At 43.4% G+C, this 23440-nt stretch overlaps 1 protein-coding gene across 5 annotated transcripts in view; it reads left to right on the top strand.

Moving 5' to 3' along the window:
• The window catches only part of LOC124613880 (homeobox protein homothorax), a 998899-nt gene that overhangs the window by 195105 nt on the left and 780354 nt on the right, over positions 1 to 23440 (top strand). For all 5 annotated transcript variants that reach the window (XM_047142615.1, XM_047142617.1, XM_047142614.1 and 2 more), the window contains exon 6: positions 12964 to 13158. In XM_047142615.1, the coding sequence (XP_046998571.1) occupies positions 12964 to 13158 (195 nt within the window). The remainder of the gene's footprint in view (positions 1 to 12963; positions 13159 to 23440) is intronic.

Here is a 23440-nt window from a genome sequence, read left to right as displayed (position 1 = left end):
AATAATAATAAAAAAATAATGATATTCTGAGTTCAAATAGAGAACTCTGTTATAATATCCCAATATCTTACCCGTTGTAAGGATTAGGGAATGGGTACGACCCTTTTATGCATCACATCACCGTTTTGAAAGTTTTAGAGTTACAGTGAGACCACCTACGGAATCGCTGGATAGCAGTCCCGTATCGCTTTTCTCGGGCACGCGTCGAGTTACAAATTGACTCTGGACGGCTGCGTGTCCTGTGCCCGGAGCAGAGCCCGCGGCGAGGTGACGGATGCGTGGCGAGCAGGCGGACAGCGGCTGCAGGCGGGCGATAGCCGCGGTAAACACCGTAAAACCTGCCCGCGCACGGGCCGCCGGAATTATGCGGCCTGGCCGCTAATCTGTTATTGCAGCTAACAGCGCCGGCCTTTGTGCTCGCATTGTGCGCGCCCGGCCAGATAAGGCCCGCTGCCAAATACCTGCTGCACAAAAGGCCCACTAATGAGCGACCGCGGTCAGCTCGCCAAAGCGAACTCTCTTGTCCGCGCTAAGCCGCTTTCCGGCCTGCACCCTCGCCTCGCCTCACTCCTTTCCCAAATTTCCAGCCCTTTGAGGACGGGACCTCTTTCTTGGCCAGAGCACGACTTTGCTTTCACGAAAATCGCTGTTTACCTATCAGCTTGCGGGGACACGGATAAACCCACGTATTGATACTTCACGTCACTAGGGAATTCCTGTAGGTAGCCCAGCATGGGAGAAGACAGGTAAACATGTACGGCTATAAATGGACATAAATGTTTCCTGTAATTATAAGCGGAGCAGATGATACTCTTACGCATTCTTTATCATCGCGTTGGTAAGTGACAGCACCTGGAGTACGGTAGTTACTCCTTCAAACGTAGACGTAATCAAAAGACGTTGTGCAAGGCGATTATTGTGCTGTGTAACATTTCATAAACGGGTAAAAAAAATCCAGAAAAGTCGTTAAAAATACATATACCATTCTTAACCGGAACAAACAGGCATATGTGACAGTAGCTTGAAGTGTTCCCTAAGGTAGTATTATAGGACTCTGTGATAAACCTTTTGCATTTCTTTTATGTTTTCGTCTTCTTTAAAAGCAAAGAGAAAAGATGAAGCGGTAGCCCATCATAGAGCCTATGCCTACCGTCAGGTACTTTTGATTTTCAGTTGTTAAAAAAAAAAAAAAGGAGTTTTTCTTGTACCAGGAGGAGGAAGGAAGGATTCGCGCTCAGCGAGTAATCGAGAAGGAAGCACGCCATTTTAAGCGAGCAATTGTAGACTGCCATTTTGGGGTCACTATGAATAAGTGAGGAGTATGTATTTCTTATGTGCACCGTTTAGAAAATACAGTATTGTTTTATTAACAGAAAGGTCGAGTGAGTTGTTATTTCAAACAGTAAGATAATTACAAGAACTGGAGTTCACCTGTGTACTTTGGAATATTACGAGGATCCGATAAGCTTAATGGGAACACGGTCAAGACTTCAAAGGTGAACACGGCAACCAAACGTAGCATTATAAAGAAGGGTAGGCACAAATCTACAGCGTAGAAAGAAACTACTTCCCCCTGCAAAATAATATGAACTAATACGAACTTATTTCCAGGCATAGCTCAGCTTATTGTGCTTGTCATTCATGCCAAAAAATTAATCTCATTAATTCAATACATTTTAAAAAGCCACGCATTTCAACATTTTATTATCATCTATTCCATTATTTTATTATAATATAACTCCTACTATCATATTGGAGTTTTGAACTCTGTTCCCGTGCTTGCTCAAAATAATAATGAATTAAGGATTGGTCCGCCTTTTTGGAGATACACGTGTAATTGTTTTAACAACCAAATATGTTTCACCACCGTTGTGGCAGCCTTCATGGATTATACATACATACAGTTATATTTAGGTTAGGAAACACGTTACGTGGTATTTCGTCGTTATTTAAATTACATACGCGCTTCACCTTTTATATTACATTGTGTGCCTGACAACTGAAATCAGCCATGGGTGTAAATTAATTCCCGTAGTTTGCTGGTTAAACTCAATATGTACTTAGGCAAGGGAATTGGTGTTTGCGTATGCTTTCCTGGAACCGTTCTTTAATTCGCAGACTAATTCATCAGTCGTTGACAGTTTACATGAACATAGTTAACTGTACCATTTCCTTTCCAATACCACCCACCTGTGCTAAGGGATTATCGTTTATCTTTTGCAATTAATTTGAACCCTATGCATTTTATAATTCTTTATTTTGCCTATACAGTGACTGGATTCAGCTTAATGCGTATTAGTAATAAACAAGATTTTATTGTGACTTTTGGTTTCGTTTCATAGTACAAAAAAGCCATTTAACATGATATCCATGTGAGCTATGGTACCCATATTTCATATTTAATTGGGCCGCTCCTGTTTAAATTCAGATGTTCAGCTGTTCCCGTTCCGTGTCTTTGTCATAATTTTGCAGATGAGATTATGAAGAGTTTTCTGTTCACTGTATAGGGTACTGGGTTTGGATCTCGTTAGGAATACTCAGGGGTATGACACATGCTCAGACGTCGACTCACAGTTACTACGAATGTACTCCGTGTTTGTGTGATGAAAATATGTGCAAAATTATTGTAACTTCAACGGTAATTGAAATCTATTGAAACTGTTTGCTCATAGTGATCTAGTGTGGATCTCTCCGTATAGTGGGGTCACCAACCACATGCATCAATGTTGTTCCTACATATGTTTCAGTGTCGCCCACCATAGACTTTAGCAAGCCTTCCTTGGTCCATCTGCCATCCACTGGCCCAGTTATAGATCCCACAGCTCTTCTTAACTTAAATGTGTAACTACATTGGCGGTTGACTTCAAAGCTGTACAACGTAAAAGCCAAATGCCTTAAAACATGTTCGATGCCTCGTGAATATCGAACTTATGAGGGAGATTTTCGAGCACATGGCAGGGATGGTACAAGAACGAGTAATATACGATGAGGAAACCGTCAGTCTTTGTTGCAGAGATGTATTTATTATTTAATTAGTAATGACTCGTTTCGCCTCTTTCAAGCATCCTGAATTAGCTGAATATTAGATGGTGTTAAGCGCGTGGGACATGGTTAATGGACACCTAGCATTCAGCACATCCCACCAAACAACTGCCCTCGTCAAAAGTCTGGAAACATTGCGTGATGTCCTTGTTGAGGCAAGCGGTGTAGTCTAGTAAATGCAAAACAGGATCAAGACTACAAGGTTGTGTCACCATGCATATATGTCGGAAGTGTAATTGCTCGTGTCCGAGCTATGGAATAGCAATTTCGAAGGTCATTATGAGACAGAGCTCCGTCCAAACTCGCTGCGCTTAACAGTTAAATAAAAAGTTCTTCTGTTTCTCTCATTTTGTTCGGTGGCAAAACGTAGATAGCTGTAACAGTGCTTGTTACCTGACAAAAACTTGTGAGTTCGCCATTTGTTCAAACGCTTGAACATACCACACACAAATAACGATTCACAGCTTGACAAGCATTATTTTCCATTTTCACTGGCAGACACCAGTATTCTATATTTCGGTCCCCCATTGCGACAACCAAATAAAAATTTGTTGACATTTTTCATCAATAAATTATTTTCATGAAAGAATATTCTCCAGAATTGATCAGATGTTGTGTAGATCTCACGTATTTTTCCATAATGCGATGTAGTTAATGTTTTGCTCTCCTATGTGATGGTAACGATGTTACAAAGTCGTAGCCTCGACTGAAGAGTTACCCTATTTCTTCTACATAAACCAATGAAATTTTAAAATCTATTTCTTTTGCACGCTTTTTTTTTTTTTTTTTTTTTTTTTTTTGCGCTCACAAAATATTTTCGCATTTCATATGCTGCTACATCTGGAATACAAACATAACTGCCTTCACCTACAACAGTCTTACTTTTAGTAGATAGTATTCCTTTGTATTTATTCCTTATAACGTTTATAAAATGGCAGTAAGTCAAGTCTTCTTTCTTGATATAATCCACTGTATACTGGTGCCCGTTTTACCGGTAAATCAATAAATGGTTGCCCTTTGTTGGTCTCGTCACAACACTTAGAACACAATTGGTGTTCAGAGATGACGAGCAGTGCTGGACTCTAGGAGAAAGCCACGCACAACAGCCAACTGCCAGTGACATGGTGGCCGGATTGGGTTATTAGTACAGAAAGTGGATTTTCCCTTTAGTATGCCACAGGCAGTGATGGGCAGGTCAGTGTATCCTGCTTGTGGAACAGCCTGTTCTGAGGTCCACAATCTGAACTGACCTGGGCTTCGCAGAACTGTCAACACATTCCATCTCCGCACAAGTATAGCTCCGTACAAGTGCCACAAACTCATCGGTAATCCGGTTAGGATTGACTAGACCAGAAGTGTCTATGGGCTATTAAAATTGGGTAGTCGATCGAAAGCGGATTTGGCGTCTTATTCGCCTATACCAGGTCCTCTACTTGGAATAACTGTGACCTTCCTGGACGCGAACATGTAAAGTTCGAGTGCAGGTTGAGAGACATGGACGACGACATGTAAGTTTGGATCGGGACATAATTCGTGCTCGGATGGCCGAAACGGTTAAGGCATTCGCTCGCGTAAAACGGGAAGTCCAGGCTCGAGTCCCGATTCGGGACAAATTTTCACTGTCACCATTCCAATATACAGCTGACGATGGTTCATATTCGCTACTGCGAAAACAATCCCCGTTATTTTCATGGAAATTCAACTGAAATAAACTTCATAATTGACGCTGATGTGCTCACTGACACTCACATGTCAGATGTGAACGATAGGCACAAGGGTTCATTTCTAGAAGAGGGACAGCGCGGGCCCGGTAGACGTGCACCTGGGCTTTACAGGCGCACTGCGAACGCGGAGACGGCGTGCGGCGTTGTTTGTCGCAGCGTCTGCTCTTCCGGCGACGCCGGCGTCCGCTGCGGCGGCGTCTCTAGGGGCGCGAGGGGCGAAGCGACGCCGGCAATATCTGTCACTTCCAGGGAAATGTATATTGTCGCCGCAGCGCCCGCGCGCTCGCCGGCCCGGGGGACGGCAGCCAGCCGGCAGAGGGAAGCCAGAATTCGCCCGCGCCGTAATATTTCAGCGGTAATCTTATACCTGCCGCTGCCGCCCGCAATATATAAGCGGACGGGATATTTCTCCGGCGACCGCCTCCTTCTTTCCCTCGGCCTCTGCCGGTGCTCCCGAGGCAGGCCAGGTCGCTTCTGCGCGCGTTATTGTCGACGCCCGAAGAAGGGGTACGGAGCAGAACAGAACCACGCCAGAACAGAACTCGACTGCGCCACCAGCCGGCGTCGGCAAGGCGCGGGGCGGAAACGGCTTTCTCGGATTCCGCGGAACTATTTCTGGCGGTGGGATCGCCAGGCAAGGGCAGGGGAGGGAGGCGGGCCAAATCCCCTCTGGGAACCACGTGCTCGCTGTGGTTCGGCTAATAGGGGAAGTCGGGGTTGCCTGACTGCCTCTCAGCGGCACGGCATTCTTTCGTCGGCGGCGCTGCGTCATCCTGACTGGTCTCTGCGCCAGTAAACACTCCCCTGAAATTCTCTGCGTGAATCCCTTGGGCTGGACTAATTCGAATCTTCTTGCGATACAAATAATGACGGTTATGTTTGTTCTAACAGAATCTGAATGTGGCTTACGCATCTTCCCAACCAGGTTTAGAGGCAACTGGCATAACTTTCTTGAAAAGATGCAGCAAACAGCCATTTTTGTAGCTTTATTTATTTGGAATAAAAGATACACAACTACCTTCCTTTTTGATCATTTCCAGTTTCTCAAGCGATCATTCTTGTATAAGTCTAAGTTGTCGAGTTGGAATTTCGCATCAATGACCAATAATGACAGATTCCAGCTCGGCAGCTTGGCTGTACATAAGAATGAAGACTTGAGGACAACATTGCGACTCCAAAACTACTAGGAAAAGAATTAACTGTAGCTATGGAATTTGCATTCAGAAAGCAAATATCGGTTGGTTATAATCAAAGTGTATCTACTCACAGAAGTCCAGAAAAAAGGGCTCTGAGCACTATGGGACTTAACATCTGAGGTCGTCAGTCCCCTAGAACTTAGAACTTCTTAAACCTAATTAACCAAAGGACATCACACACACATGCTCGAGGCAGGATTCGAACCTGCGACCGTAGCGGTCTCGCGGTTCCAGACTGAAACGCCTGCAACTGCTCGGCCACAGCGGCTGGCAGAGGTCCAGAGTTGGCTATAATTATCGTATGGCAGCGAAACTTGGTACTCGTTGAAAATGCGTTAACGCGGAACTGATTTGCCTTAGAAAAAAGCTGGTTCTAATTTTGGCCACCAGATGCAAATCTGGCTCTGTTAATGCAAGAAATACGTATAGAAATGTTACAATATATCATGGACTAGTCGCAACTTAGACAATTCGTTCAGTATGAGCGCTTAAGACGATGATGAGATGCCGTACAGGTCCGATTTACACCTGGTGGCCAAAATTGTAACTAATTTTTTTCCAGCATGTATCGGTTTCGCATCAACGCACTAGCGTATCTACCTAGTTCTGCTGCATATGACAATTAAAGACCGCACTGGATTTCAATGAGTACCTGCACTTTAATTGTAACTACCTCACACCGTATCATCTACGGACTCACATACAGAATTTTCATTCGAAAGTAATGGAGAAGATACTGAAAAGAGATTTGTGCCAAGACGCCTTTCGGCCTTCGATCATTCGACCACAAGGCGAATGACGCCCTGCATCAGTGATGACAAACTATTGTTTTCTGCGTGCAGAAACGCGAAAGAAAGACCTACAGATAACAGAGTAAAAATAATCTGTAACATTCAAATTGCAGTCGACAAAAACGTTGTATTGATGAAGAAACAAGTGCAGTACGCCAGTTGCTTGGCGTCAGTAGAGGTACATAGAGGTGGCTGGTTGTTGTATTTCTTAAAGTAATTCAAAGCCACGTTGCTCAGCCACCATTATCATGCATAAATTAAAATAATCGCAGTCACGATGTACTTCTACTGTGAATTTCATTTCAGTATGCATGTGTTTCTTAAAATCATCGAAGATCTTTAACTTTGTATAGGTAGTTTCGACGTTAATATCTATTGCACGGACATCTGGGGTCCACACTGTTTTTTGAAAGACACCAAACCGTTTCAAAAAAAAGTTCTATTTTTGAGTTTCGTAACAGTAGATGTATTTATGTCTATAGTTCAGAGTTTCTGACACATGTGGTTGTCTTGATATATCACAAATAATAGAGACTTTCCAAGTGATAACTCAACATGGATGGGATAAAATTGCAGGCATGCATAAAACGTCCAAATAGGAAAATAAACGCTGTGCTTTTGTACTTCTCCAGTTTCTTCTCATTTTCGCAAAAGTTTTCTTCTCGTCGAGTCTGTTCAATTATGTCAATTTACTTAACATAGGATACAGTTCTATACCACAGTCTTCTACACATCTCCGAATTTCGCCACGCTTCGTCTGTAGCGATCATTTTGTCGTTTTAGACATCGCTCCCTCCCCCTTCTGTTTAAAATTTATTTCGTTTATTTGCCTTGAAGTTCATTTTGCATTCTTCATAATCACCCGCATTTCATTACTTTGTATTATAGGAATATCTTGATGAACTCAGCACCCATATTACAAACTTTTGCTCAGTTGTGCCTCTTCCTGTGCGTTTTTCTTAAAGCATTTTCGTGGACGTTTTGACCAATGCTGGATGTCACTAGAGATGCGTAATGAACCAGTCATCAAACAGCAGAATCGAGGTCTAACGAATCACGCACGTGCCAAATCATTTATTTATTTATTTGCAAACCTCAGTTAACGTGACATTACAGTGATAAGAAGGGCCTCCTGTTGCACAGAAAAAAGTAATAACTCTGGTATGAAAGATTCGTATCACTTACGAATTTTGCAGAAACAGTGACAACACCATTTTATTAGAAGATGATGTAATGCATAAATTTCGAAGTCACCGTAATCTCTTCTTTAATGCTATCGAGGTTTATTACAGGTTTTCATCTGATAGAATTTCAATGGAAATATTACTATATGAGTATTATTATTGTTCTGACAAGTGCAGACCCATTATTGCAGTGAATTAAGTTTTGTTGTAAAACGTTACTGAGACTGTTAACCACTGAAATCCCCTACGATGGACTCTGTTATTCAACTTCCGTCCCACGCCTCCTTTGTGAATAATACTATTTTCTCGACTGTGTCTTCAGTCAAAGCCAGGTCGACCTCTTTCATACGATGATCATATAAACATAGTTTTCAGTATCCCTTTTGTGTATTTTTGATTCATGGCGCACCTGCTCTTCTGCAACATCCTTGTTCGTGTTAAACAATGCAGCCTCACATCTTGCCGACCTGCGGGTCGTAAGACGACTCTTTCGTCTGGAAGTGACGGGCGCTGTGAGAGACGGCGATTGGTGTTCCATTGTGCCGGGCTTGTTCTCCAGGCACCGGCTGACGTCACCCCCACTTAATCTAGCGGGCATTAACACGACCAGGAGCGGGAGGCGGCGTGGCCTGGGGTCCGAGGGCCAGCTTCCCCGCTACAAACACGTTTCTTATTCACTGCGACATGGTGCCGCGTCTACAATACGCCGTAGGTCATAGGAGCGTGGCTCATAATGTTGGTTGTAGGTGTTGGCTACACACACACACACACACACACACACACACACACACACACACAAGCTCTCATTAGAATTGCATGGTTTCACAGAATTAAGGAAAAAGTTATACGTTGGAGATTGGGAGGGGGGAGAAATATGTGAAAAACTGCAAAGTCATAAGACGTCTTGAAATGATAATAAGGACAAGGCAATGAGAACAATGCTATTTCAATGCCTGTAATGAACTGAGAGGTACACTACGAACAGGTGCGTGGGATCGGTGAGTTTTAGCTCACATACACCGAAGAGCCAAAAAAACTGGTACACCAGACTAATGTTGTGTAGGGTCCCCGTGAGCACGCATAAGCGCCGCAACACGATGTCGTATGGACTCGACTATTGTCTGAAGTAGTGCTGGAGAGAACTGACACCACGAATCCTGCAGAGCTGTCAATAAGTCTGTAAGAGTATGAGGGCTGGAGATCTCTTCTGAACAGCACGTTGCAAGACATCCCAGATATGCTAAATAATGTTTATGTATGGGGAGTCTGGTGGCCAGCGGAAGTGTTTAAGCTTAGAGGAGTGTTCCTGGAGCCACTCTGTAGCAATTCTGGACGTGTGGGGTGTCGCGTTGTCCTGCTGGAATTGCCCAGGTCTGTCGGAATGCACAGTGGACATGAATGGATGCAGTTGATCAGACAGGATGCTTACGTATGTATCACCTGTAGACATATCAAGGGTCCTATATCACTCCAACTGAACACGCCCCACACCATTACAGAGCCTCCACAAGCCTGCTGATATGCAGGGTCCATGGATTCATGAAGTTGTCTCCATAACCGTGCATGTCCATCTGCTCGATATAATTTGAAATGAGACTCGTCCGACCAGACAACATGTTTCTAGTCATCAACAGTCCCATGTCGGTGTTTACGGGCCCAGGCGAGTCATAAAGTTTTGTGTCGTGCAGTCATCAAGGGTACACGAGTGGGCCTTCGGCTCCGAAAGCCCCTATCGATGATGTTTCGTTGGTTCGCACGATGACAGCTGTTGATGGCCCTGCATTGAAATCTGCAGCAATTTACGGAAGAATTGCACTTCTATCACACTGAACCATTCTCTTCAGTCGTCGTTGGTCCTGTTCTTGCAGGATCTTTTACTGGCCGCAGCAATGTCCGAGATGTGATGTTTTACCGAATTCCTGATATTCACGGTACACTCATGAAATGGTCGTACAAGAAAATCCCCACTTCATCGCTACCTCGGAGATGCTGCGTCCTATCGCTCATGCGCCGACTATAACACCACGTTCAAACTCACTTAAATCTTGATAACCTGCCATTGCAGCAGCAGTAACCTACCTAACACCTGCGCCAGACATTTGTTATCTTACATAGGCTAGTCGGAAACGGATAGTTCGACCAGTTTAAAGAACTAAGTAAGGGTAGAAAGTGGGTGCATTACCTCCTCCAGCTGCCGCGGCTATATTCCTTATCGACTGCCTGTTTAGACCGCCTAGAGAATGCGACGAACTTACGCCTGACTGTCGTCTGCCTTGTCCCACTCCCGAGCGATTCCTCTGCTGTCTCAACGCCGGCCAACTATTCCTGTACGGCCTGCGGGCTGCCAGCTTGGCTGCCTCCACATCTCTTCAGCCGTGAGTCACTCTGCGGCGAACCTCGACAGCGTTTTTGTATCTGGCCAGCGGCAACGATTTGAGAATCTCACATCTGAGATAAGCACTCATTCGTCTGACATCAGAGACCCGTTATCCTGGAACATCATTATCTGAACCGAGAGGTTGGCACGATAGGCCTATTTGCAGACGTTCTTTGTCATAAGGCCCAGACGTGGAGATCGTGCCGATAGTTGCGCTTGGAATGCAAACGTACCGGAGTTCAGACATTTCTAGGTTTACTTAAGCTGTTGTGAATTTTTAACTGTCGTAGAGGATATTAATTATTCCGTTCAAATTCAAAACTTTCGTTTGAATTTCACTGTGTCGTTATGTACTTCAAAATTGTGAAACGTCACATAACTTCAGCTCTCCAGCAACAGTCAGAAAAACTGCGAAGAGCAGCTAAAAATTATGGCAACAAACACTTTTTTTTTTTACTGGTCTTAAATGTTCTTTTGATACTGTAGCATATCGGATTTAGTGATCTTTTACATCTGGTCACCTGTATGACAGACACAGGAGACTCAATATCAGGATTTCAGTCGACGATTAGAGACGAGTTGCATGACGAATAATCCTTTAATAAAAGTGCTATAACATATAGTGAAGTAGTGAAAGCCTTAAGCAATTGATCTCTTTTACTTCGGCTTTCTGGAGGTGGGTAAGTAACTAATAATGAAGTCACAGCTGATCGGTAAATTTTTCCTTTAAAAGGAAATAATACTTCTTTACCATGTCACCAACTGCCTTAGGACTTCAACCTGCACATGCCCCAGGAAGTGATAAGAGACTCATATACTGCTACTAAACACATAACACGGAATGCCAAACAAAATTAAGGATCAATTACATGACGATCAGTTTGGTCGTAGGACGCAGTTCTGACGTTGCACTCGATAATGGAAGAAAGACATAAAAAAAATAAAGACAAATCCATAGCATATGTAGGCCTAGAAAAGCCCTCGATAATGTAAAATTGCGCAAGACTTTCGAAATTCACACAAAAGTAGGTGTAAGCTGGAGGGAAAGATTGTATACAGTATGTAGAAGAACAAAGAAGGTAGAATAAGAAGAAAGATTGAGAACGAACTGGCCTGATTAAGTAGTGTGGTACACAATGATCCAGCATTTCTCCATTATTGTTCTATCTGAACAATGAAAAAACAATGACGGAAATCGAAGATAGGTTGAGCAGTGGGACTGAAATTTGGGTTGAATGGGTATGAACGATAAGATTCGCTGATGACATTGCTAACTCAGTGAAAACGAGATGGAAATACAGGTCATACTGAACGAAATGGAGAGACTACTGAGCGCAGAATATGGAGTAAGAGTAAATCAACGGAAGACGAAATTGATGAGAAGTAGCGGAAATGAGATTAACAGTAAAATTAACATCAAAATTAGGGACTACGAAGTAGACGAAGTGAAGGAATTTTGTGACCTTAGAAGCAAGATAACGTGTGACGGAGGAGGCAAAGTGACAATGAAAAAGCAGACAGGTACAGGAAAATGTGTTCCTGACCAAAAGAAGCCTGCTATTATCAGACATACGCCTTAATTAGAGGAACAGATTTGTGACACAGCACGTCTGTAGCACAGCATTGTATGGCAGTGAACTTGAACTGTGGGGGGAGCTGAGAAGAAGAGAACTGAAGTGTTTGAAATGTGGTGCTGTAAAAGGATGGTGAGAAACACGTGGACTGACGAATGACGAGGTTCTCCGCAGTATCGGCGAGAATAGAAACATTGGGAAGCATTAACAAGGTGGGACAGGATGATTGGACGTGTGTTAAGAAATCATGGAATAACTTTCACGGTACTAGATAGAGCTGCAGATGGCAAAAACTGTAGAGAGCATCCAGGAAATAATTGAGGGAGTTTTTTGCAGGTGCTGCTGTGCGACGAAGAGACTGGCAGAGGAAAGAAATTCGTAGTGGGCTTCGTGAAACTAGTCAGATATGTAATGACACTCCAAACATAAAAAAAACCACTCACGGCGTGCAGGTGATACCGTGAAGCCGGTCGGAGTAGCCGAGCGGTTCTAGGCGCTACAGTCGGGAACCGCGCGGCCGCTACGGTCGCAGGTTCGAATTCTGCCTTGGGCATGGGTGTGTGTGATGTCCTTAAGTTAGTTAAGTTTAAGTAGTTCTAAGTTCTAGGGGACTGATGACCTCAGCAGTTAAGTCCCATAGTGCTCAGAGCCATTTGAACCATTTTTTTAAAATCAGGAATGCTGGACTGATATTTGAGCCGCCGTCCATCAGGGAAACGAGCCCAGTGTCCTACCACTGCACTGACTCTCTCGGTGGTGTAACTGTTCCTCTCCCGCAAAATTTCATGTCATTTCTGCAAGAATAAGAGCTACTGATAACATTGTCGAGTTCTCTATAATGTCGATGCTGTTCTTCCATGCAAAACGTATGACTTTTTTGTGAATTATAGGATGCTTGACGGATGATGCTGAAGCTTCAGCCAGAGCGACTTGCTTAATACTTGTTATTTGATGTACTGAACACTAATGAAGGTGATCTCACGCCCTAGGATCCTCTGGTGGAGTGGGATCGTACTGGAGCGCCTTGTCTGAGAGTGATTAGCTGCTAGTGACTGAGTGTGTTGGCCTGCCGCAGGTGCACGAGCTGTGCGACAACTTCTGCCACCGGTACATCAGCTGCCTGAAGGGCAAGATGCCCATAGACCTGGTGATCGACGAGCGGGAGTCGAGCAAGCCCCCCGAGCCCATGGGCTCCACCAACGGCGACGGCGGCGCGCGCAGCACGGCTGACTCCACGTCGCACACGGACGGCGCCAGCACCCCCGACGTGGTGAGTACCGCTGCCGTCTGCTCTCACGTGGGCGTCCCGAGGGTACTGCCAAGAGCCGTACGTGTGCCGTAGGGCGAAGACGAGCGCTTCAACCAGAACAGCCGACATCGTGGAGTGAACGTTGCTGATATGAACCCTTTTATGCGTCGATATGGGTTTTAAATGCGGCATTACTTCGTGTCTTGTACATGGCTAATACATTTGTAACGCGTACCTGCGAGCGCGCGTGCTTCTGTGTGTGTGTGTGTGTGTGTGTGTGTGTGTGTGTGTGTGTGTGTGTGTGTGTGTGTGCGTGCCCCCATGCGCGTGCCTGTTTCTCAGGGAATTTTCAAGGATGACTGGCATCAGTTCTGAGAATTTATGGGCTTAGGGCAGAAGCTAGAAGACAGAAAAACAGAAAAAAGTAAAATGAAGTATGGTTAAACTTGCTTTACGTGATGCAAGGATGCCTGTTTTCAAATACAAATGGTCCTATTCAGAATGGTATTTGCATATTGTGGGTATTTACCTCAGTTACTCAGGTTGTTGGTAATCTTTTTTATTCCATTTTGGCAGAAATGGGACAGCCTCACTGCGTATCTCAAATGCACTACTCGCCAAAGTATAAAATTAATGTTACATGCCTCAAAATTTTTCTTTTCGCGTGTGCTGAAGGTCAGCTTATTTCTTTCCTTCAAACTGTTGTTTTTTAAGTTTAGCGGACCTGGCACGTCGTTGTATCCCAAACGCGCTGCCTACTAACTGTAATTTCACAGTTTAAATGTCAACGAAACACGCCCTCAATTTTACTTTGCACTTGTCGTCTGTCAGTCTGCGCTTAAGACTGACTTACCTCGGAATACGACGTGCTACCCCACCAGTAAACGACGTTAATATTGTTTTTAAATCTCATTCTTAGCTTGTGTGATAAGAGAAATCTAAATCGGTGTTGGGTGTCAGTAAATGTCGCTCAGATATATCTTCAATACTTCGTTCAATACGATTTTGCTTTCGGAGTTTTGCACGACTCCAGTGTATCGGATTCTCAGAACGTAAATAACACTGTTGTAATTCTGTTAAGATTTAATTCTTTAACAAGATCATCGCAGAATGTAGAAACTATTACCTTAACTACTGACAGAGCGTCTGCACGTTTCTGTCTTTAATGTTGCTATAGTTGCGAAAAGTGTTTAATCCACGATTGAGAAATGAATCTCTGCTATTACTGTGAGAGATATTCTTTTTTGATACTCGCGTCACCTCTATAAACGAATATGTCTGAAAGAGCGTTATAATAGAGAAGTAGGAAGTATGTCGTCCGAGTTTTTAGAACACTCGCAATTTTTTTTTCTTATTTTTGGTCCTTAATCACACAAACCATATATCAAAGTTTGTATTACCTATGACAGGCGCTCGTCTTGTTAGAAACGATCCTTGCACCATACCCCTTAGATTAGCTCATTCGCAGGTGTGCAATACACACAACATTATTACTGTTTTGTTTTTCTGCTTGCTGGCTGCTTTCTCCTGCAAATAATTGCAGTAAAGGAAATATATCCCTTATACGGCCTTAGAGCCACTTGTGAAACGCAGCCGTAAGTATCCAGTCGACACGTATATAGCAAGCAGGTGGTAATGAAACGAGCAAAATGCTCAGAAGCCGACCCTCACGTCCCACCTCGGACAAATCCGCAGACGTGTCGACTCGCAGCTTCGGAGTTGGCTGCGAGATTCTTCTGCTCGTCGCGGAAGGAATGCAGACGCGTCGGCGAGCTCTGGGGCAGCCATGTTTTTTTCCTCGGAGGAGGAGAAGGAAGAGGCGGCGCTCGGTAATTGTCGAGTTATTGATCGTTATTTTAGGCCTGGCCCCGGGCGACCGCGTGTTGTATTGGATCCGAAGGCGCGCGGGCTCAGCTGCGTTTAGTACCACCCGTACGCCGCATCGCTGCGCCACGTCTGTTGTTCTCACTCCACGCGTCCTGGAGGCAATGTCTGCACTTCCTTGGCTCTGATAGCTATAATGACAAATGGGACAGCAATACTACATCTCTCAAAGGAATTCTGCTCCTGAAGTCCCTTATCTAACGCTGCACTACCCCACAGTTTTTTTTCCATTATGATTTTTTTAAAGATGTTATCGAGGTGTAACAGGAAGAAATAGACTTCCAGAATACTTTCTTTTCTTCCTACGGCACTTGAATGCTATATGCTTGTACAGTACAAAACTGAAACGGAGATAAATAAAATGAGGTAGTTGGGAGAAGAGAATTTCTTCACAAAAAACAACTTACTTATATTTCTGTGAATCTATTCTGTATTCAGTTAATCATAGTCATTCCACGGGAAAAAGGCAATACTGAAACAGGTGGGTTATCGAAGAGGAGGAGTGACTAGTCTGCAGAATAAATGCTACCAGAATCGAAGTGCCCTTCAGGTGCTTTATTATCAGAAAATTAGCAGAATTTTTGACATTGGAATATTTAATTTTCAGTCCTGCCCCTACCAGCATTAATATTCTGCTGTATTACACAACTTTATGCAAGGCGATATCAAGTAATTTATTGCTACCGTATAATACGATTCTGGTTCATAATGATTACATCACAAAAAAATCTTTCACGTACGGGTGAAGAAAACGTTGTAACTGCGTCCTGATTCTACTAAAGTGCTCATAACCAAAGGTTGATGGTTTATGAAAACAACTGTTCACGGAAAAGCGCTCAGCACCAGAAGCATTCCCTAATAATTTCATGTGTGGCTTTTGGAGTCTAGCTTTTGCGGCCGGTAGTATGGAGTTGAGGCACAATCGCACAGTCCTTTTTGGAGGATTAAAATATTACGCACATTCCCAGCCACATGCATCTTCCGCTGACAAATGTTTGTCAGTTGTAGAAGTGACATATGATTACTAGCAAGTTCTATTGCTAACATCTTCCTATAAGTGACAGGTCCAGAAAACACAATGAAATAGAAATAACAGGGTGTTCTCTTGGAGAACTGTAACATAATCATTAAATTTCTCCCAGTCACTTGACTTGTTATGTTGTGTATTTCGTTAACACAAAATCAGCAGGACTATTAGAATGAATTGCTTCTTGACTGTTACTGGTTTGTATTTATTACGAAGCATCGTCAGTGACGAAGTTATTCATCTACTTACATGTGAGACCAAATTTCTAGAAGAACAAAAGTGTAGCGAAACGAAAGTTAGAGCACTGACGTGTTTTTAGATACATCGATTAGCATTTGTTTGACTCAGGGTTTCAAAGGACCTCATATTCTAAGTATAGGTCATTCAAACTGCGGATACCGACGTAAAGGCATAGAAGCCAAGAAAATGTGTAAGGTCGTAAATGAACGTATATTTTACCTTGAGGTCAACAGAGATTGAGCTAAATCTCAGTTGACAGGGTAGACGATACGGGCATCGCTTTTGATTGAATTATCCAGGCATTTTCTCGAATTACTTGAGAGTAATCATGGAAAACTCATATCATGATATTTGATCAAGGGACTGTCAACCCGTTTCTCGTGAACGGTTGCTTTGACCACCTCAGCTATCCGGGCACGATCCCTGATCGACCCAAATTTCCAACTTATTCAGGCACTGTTGATGTATTGAGCCCTGCCCATTACCACCATTAATTGCAGAGACAGCTGGTTCCCTTATACGTTCGGGTTTGTTCGTTTATGTGCCCTGAAAAGATCAATGGCCGTCTTGCCCTATATGTTTAATGTCCGAAACTACACAAAATATGAGAGAGAGAGAGAGAGAGAGAGACAGAAAGAGAGAGAGATTGAACAACAGCCGTAAAACTGTTGTTTCTTAACCCCAAGAAACAACTCACTCGATGCGAATCCAAGGCGACCTTCTGGACGGAAGAATTATTGCAATTTTACATCCTCTTAGTAGCTTAAGACTGCACTTTTGCGTAGTGCTATGTGGTGATTTCGGCTGGCGGCTAGCAATAGCTAGTTGCGATCCCCACTGTCAAGGCTCCGTAGGCCGCGAGCCGTTACAGCGGCTCCTTGCGGGATTCCTTATGTCATTTGCATAGGATTTCTATTTCATTCGCGCGCCACGCTTAATTCAATTGCTTGGGGTCGGGGGCGGGCGCAGCGTGAGCGATGCCGGCGGAAGTTTTTGAACGCTTTCGGCGAGATTAGGGAGGGCGGCGCGTGGGCCGACGCGCTGGGAATGCGCGGAGCGGTCGCCACTTGGCGGCCAATTTACCGCGCGGTTGCTTAGCTGCCACCTGGCTCCAAGGACCTTTACCTCACTCTCATAAGATTATGTGGAAATTTGTCTGTGGTCTCTAGAAGAATTTTACCCTGTCACACTCGCATGGCTGATACGCAATAAGAAAGAAAAGGTGGAGAATTTTCTTATCGAGTTCTGCAAAGAAAAAATTGGCTGGATGAGAGTAGACTAGAGCACTGGTGGTTCCGTACAAACTTAATAATGTATATAGACAGTTCATCCATTCCGGGAATCGACAATATCGACCATTTTTGCCTGTTATTATCATTGATACTGGCAATAAGGCCTACATCGCTCCCAGCGATTCCAAAACTTTCTAGAATGTTTCAATTTCAAGTTTGAAGTTGGATAACAAATGAAAAAAGAAATATTTTGTTCATGTGATGTAATTACATATTAACAGTTTTCGTGTTTTATTGCATGTTCTTGTACGGTGTATACTTTCTTAATGCCAAATTTCACGAATCTAGGCCAGCGAAAAGTATCATACCGAAAGCGTAAGCTGGTCAAATATCCACGAAAAATCTTTAGAAATCTATGAATCCAAACTGACCAATTTACTCGTCCGGTATATTGCTCGTTTCATCGTTGGCTCGTGGCGTAATATGGGCTTAGGGAGAGGTTGAGTAAACTTGAAGAAATCATTCCGGCATAAACTGGAAGTAGTTAAAATACCGGGAAATTGATATTAGTCCATTGGACAGGATTTCCATCTAATGCAAGATACCTTTGTGATTTTATTCTTACACAGATATGTTTCAGCAATTTTTGTGCTATGTTCAGTGGGTTCCTTTGTTTATTTTCCTCCTGCAAAATTGTTACTTGTTAACCTTTAAAGAAACTTTTCATGCAATATATTTACATTTGTAAAATGGGCGATTATTGACAAATATTTTTTACGTTGGTTTGCATACAATACAGAGTTGAGACGTGTATCACTGATCTGAGCATTCTATGTTGTTTATTTACGAGATGTCTAAAGTTACTAGTTTTATAGTACGTTTGGAAATAAAGTGGACGTGTGCATTTGTTTACATACCTCACATTGGATATTTGTGCTGGTAGCTTTGGATCTACTAAGCCCTCTACAGCTTGTCATCTGAAAATACCGAAACGTTACTTTATTTTTCTAAGTAATATATATTTGCGACCGAGAATGAATAATACACCATATAATACAGTATAATAACGGTTTGCTGTTAGCAGACGACAAGCCGCAGATTATTTACTACACCCAAAGCTACTAGCATAAATATCCAGTAACTTCATGTGAGGTACGCAAACAAGTGAATAACCCCAATTTAGTTCCAAATGTACTACAAAACTAGAAACTTTAGACATATCGTAAATGAACAACATGGAATGCTCAGATCAGTGATACATGTCTCAACTCTGTATTGTATGCAAACCAATGTAAAATATATGTGTCAATAATCACCCATTTTACAAATATAAATATTTTGTACGAAAAGCTTTCTTAAAGGTTAACATGTAACGATCTTGCAGGAGGAAAATAAACGAGGAAACCCACTGAAGATAGCACAAAAATTGCTGAAACGTGTCTGGCTGAAAACAAAACTAAAAAGACGTCTTTCATAAGGTGGAACTCATCTCCCATTTTCTTAGCTGAAATAAGAAGAACTGCAGCATTCACAAGATGATATTAGTCCATTTCTACCTCATTGCATCTTAAATTTTAACCCATAGGCTGAAATGTAAGAACAAGCATGACAGGGCAGAATTTTGGATCATTGTACCCACCCAAAAGAAGACAGTATCGATCACACTTACTACAGCATTGGTAATGAAACTACTTGATGATATTTTGCCTGCGTAAGACGAAATAGGCGTAAAGGAAGACTGATAGTGTGTTGAAATACAGAGATAGAAAAGTCAGATTGTGAGGTTATCATTTAAATTTCTGGGCAATTTCGCTACCTTGCGATGTTTTGAAGTTCGTGATAAATATTATGTGGGCACCGTTGTCAATTTTAGGAAGGGATCTCTGATGTTCCCTCCCTGGTGAGTGACGCGTACGCTGCTGCGCTAGAAAGAATAGCGGCCGGTGTTTGGCGCGTCCCGTGTGAAAGTCACGCCCAGAAGACAGGGGGACGGCCGACCACCCCTCGTTTGCCTACTGCCGCCGGAGGGGTGCGGTCGGTGGCGGAGATTCGCAAGGGGCCGCGCCTAAGTAGGCAGTTTTCCTGGTAATTGGTGTCAATTTGAGCGCCTGACGCATCATTCATATCGGGGGGCTTTGGAGGCTTGGTCACTACGCCCCCACACCAGCGCCGTCACCAGCCGTCACTAGTGCATATTACACCGGCGTAATAGGGGCCGGCTTTTTAGGGAGCGACGCCGCGAGGGAGATGGCTGACTGATGAGGTTTGGTTGCCGTGGCAACGCCGATGCGACTGCGCGACGCTGCTCATTTCCACACTGCCGCCAGCGGCCAGGCTCGCGCCGGCACTAATTTCACCGTGTTTATTGAATAAAGGGACAAGTTTTTGTTTCCTATTTAGGAGCGCTGTGTGATGAATAATTACCTCGTATCACCGTTGTTACTGTGCTGTGGGACGCCATATAATCAGGCCCGCGCCGATATTAATTTTATTTCCTCAAATTATCTGTGTCCGTGCACAGCTACATTACAGAACGCATGTACCCATTAATGCAGAATGTGCTACAAAGGTATCAGCTGGTTTATATAATTAACGTGTTCGGTGCGTAATTAATTAGAGTGCTAAAGCGTCGTAATTTACAGAAATGTGATAGTTAAATATACTCGGTGACACGGCTAGCTCCCAAAGAACTAATTTGCAGGTCTGGGTAAGTTTTATTTATGTTACACTGGCGCGACAGCTTCATCACTGCTGAGCTTAGGCCACGTGGCGAAAACTGGATGCCGAAGAGAGACACGTGGCATAATTAATCCACTGTTAGTGTGCGAACGCTGTTCCCGTCTGTCTTTTTAGTTGCGACCTGTTTCACTTGTAATGCAATACACTTTTGAGCACACACAGCGCTGACACCTATTTCGATCACACCAGAATTACTGTGCACATGACACGGCTCTAATGCCATTGTTTCTCGCTTAATACCTTTTCATAACTCTGTAAATGGTGTTTTCACTGTTGATGATTCAGCTCTCAAAGCGCTGCTGCATTGAAACTTCGCTCCGTCGAAGTGAAATTTGTCAAAATTACGAAACAAAGGCAACAGGATTCCTTGTCGTAAAGCGGAGACCCTGTGTTCAACTCTTGCTTTAAACGCTGTCATAAGTAGCCTAAGGCAGTTGAAAAATGCAAATGAAATACGAGGAAATCATTCACAATGGTCAGACACTCGAAGTGTGTCTGCGATTGCAACACTTATTTGATGACTAGTATGGCGGAGTATCCAAATTTGGCCATTTGTATAGGCGTGCCGAACAGTAGCTAGAACTGTGAATTACAGGAGAGTGTAAAATGATTAACAATCAGCAATTATGCTTAACTTCTAAACAGAATGTCTTCCTGCTTTGGCGTCGGGAGCCAGTTTCTACAAACTACGTCTGAGTTGGAGACTGCACAATGTTGTAAATTTATCAACCAACATTCAGCCGTTTTTGCAGGTTTCCTTAACCTGGATTTGTAGTACCACTGGAGTAATGCCACTTCAACTTTTGACATGGAGAGGTTGACTATGTTCATAAATTCACTAGGTCTGATAGGGAATTTTGCTTACTGCTATTTTTTTTCCTATACCCGACAATCTCGACCACGTAATGCAGTTTTGATATCTTTCCCTTTTACTAGTCCTCCTTGTGAAACGAATCATGCTTGTTTCAGAGGAGAACTTATAGTTTTGTTTCTGTGGATAAAAGAACCTTCTCAAAGACGAGAGGCAGTTCCACGGGAGACGTACATGAAACATCTCCGCTGTTGTTCACTTACGCTGAATATTTTTGAATGGTTGTAAAGCATGTTGCGAGTGCAATTTTATTTCTTGTGCAAATGGCTCTGAGCACTATGGGACCCAACTGCTGAGGTCATTAGTCCCCTAGAACTTAGAACTAGTTAAACCTAACTAACCTAAGGACATCACAAACATCCATGCCCGAGGCAGGATTCGAACCTGCGACCGTAGCGGTCTTGCGGTTCCAGGCTGCAGCGCCTTTAACCGCACGGCCACTTCGGCCGGCCTTTGTTTCTTGTAACTTTTTTTCTAAGTAGTGTGTCGGGGAGGAGGAGGGGTTATCAGTTTAGAAGGAGGATTCTTTGCCCAATCTTCCATGTAGAGCTTTGTTAAAATACTTCGACCCTTGACCAGGAGACACAGTTTCAATTCCGTTACGAGTGATCCTTAATCACGGTTTCGAAGCTGCACATGAATTGAATTGCTGAAGGGGAATTGTTATCTTAAGGGTTCCGTTGTAGTTCTCCACTGAGTCAGCGGTGCTCATTAGTGGAACACAAACGAAAAAGCTCATTTATGCAATCATGACTCGCGCTTTGGAGAGCTACGGTGTTGTGTGCAAACAGTGGAACGCGGCCGCTGGCCTGCCCGCCTGTGAGACCGATCGCCTGGCAGATAGCGAAGAGGTGTTGCTTGTCATTCGTGATGAATGGGCCACATGCAAACAAGCGCAAAGGCTAAATATCGGATGCGTTATTGCGTGTATCGTTACCGCAAAACCGCACATTATTACTCCGGAGCTGCGGTCGAATTGTAGCCCGGAGCGCGTCTCTCGACGGCTGCTTGGTGAACGCTGTAATTTTCCTGTCGGGCCACTATGAATCTTCCCGTACCTTCCCTTTGTGCGATACGCCCGCGTTCGTCACCCCCATTGACGCATCGGTGCAGCGAAGGAAGCAAGTTTTCCCATCCATTTTTCTTCTCCCCTGTTTTTCATGACTACCGAGTACCAGCTAGAAGTCAGCTGTACAATATTGGGGGGGGGTAGGGTGTCCAGCTGGACATGTACGACCTCAAAAAAGCTAGCGACAACGTATTTGTCACTGTGCAGCAGGAACAGCCCAAAAACTTTGTGAGTGTTGTTATTTCTAAATGTTGCGTTTGTGAGCGCACACGATACAGTACCATTACACTGTGACAATATCGTTGTTATATGTTTAGCGATTATCGGACTATACAAACACACACAGTTGTAATTTTCTTGAGAAGAAGCATTGCATGTGCCGAACACAATCAATAGAACCGCTTACTTTCCTGTTTGACAGGTGCAGTTTTAGAATAAATTGTAATATTAAGTTACAATGAGGTTGATAGCCACTACTACCTGCTGTGGTTTAACCTAAGTGCATAACGAGTTAGCTTTCAGAACACAACGGAACATATAAAGGGGACTTTAACGTAAATTAAAGGAAGACATATTTCAATCAACAACTTTAGCCTTCCTAATACAACGTGTTTAACAACACTCTGTATGCACTAATGCCTAATGTCAAGAAATTGATTAACTGAAATGCAAATTCTCCATGTATTATTTCTGTAGCAGTTGTCTTGAAGTTACCTGCTACTCGGACTAGACTTGTTTGGCTGAAAATTGCCTATAAGAGAAGCGCTCGCACCTGCTACTAGTGTGATAAGCGAGCACCTGTACCAACGAGTACGAAACATTATGGTATTGCAAAATAAAACCAGGAGGCAAATAATTAGTCAGATTTTAAATTAACTTCAGTTATTATTAATAATACAGACGCCAAGATTCATGAACAGCACATAGGTGTACAAAACCGCACATTTAAAAAAAATAAAAAAAATAAATAAAAAAACAGCCACATACGCCACACAATCGCTGTAATACCACTTAGAAAGTGGTAACGTAAAGTGAAAGATGACCTATATCTTCCGATGACTCGCTGAAAAATGAAAAATAGATATTCGTCGTCATATTCTAAAACAGGTACGCGATCTGAACAAAGACCTAATCTTTCTCACACGAATACACAACTGCAAAGCATGTAGCATAGCAGCACCTGAAAAATCGTGTAACATGGAATTACGCAAGCGAGCAACGATCTAAACAGTAATCCTAGA

The sequence above is a fragment of the Schistocerca americana genome, chromosome 4 (assembly GCF_021461395.2).
Source record: "Schistocerca americana isolate TAMUIC-IGC-003095 chromosome 4, iqSchAmer2.1, whole genome shotgun sequence".
NCBI lineage: Eukaryota > Metazoa > Arthropoda > Insecta > Orthoptera > Acrididae > Schistocerca > Schistocerca americana.
The sequence above is the reverse complement of the archived record's forward strand: the minus strand, read 5'-3'. Positions and strand labels throughout refer to the sequence as shown.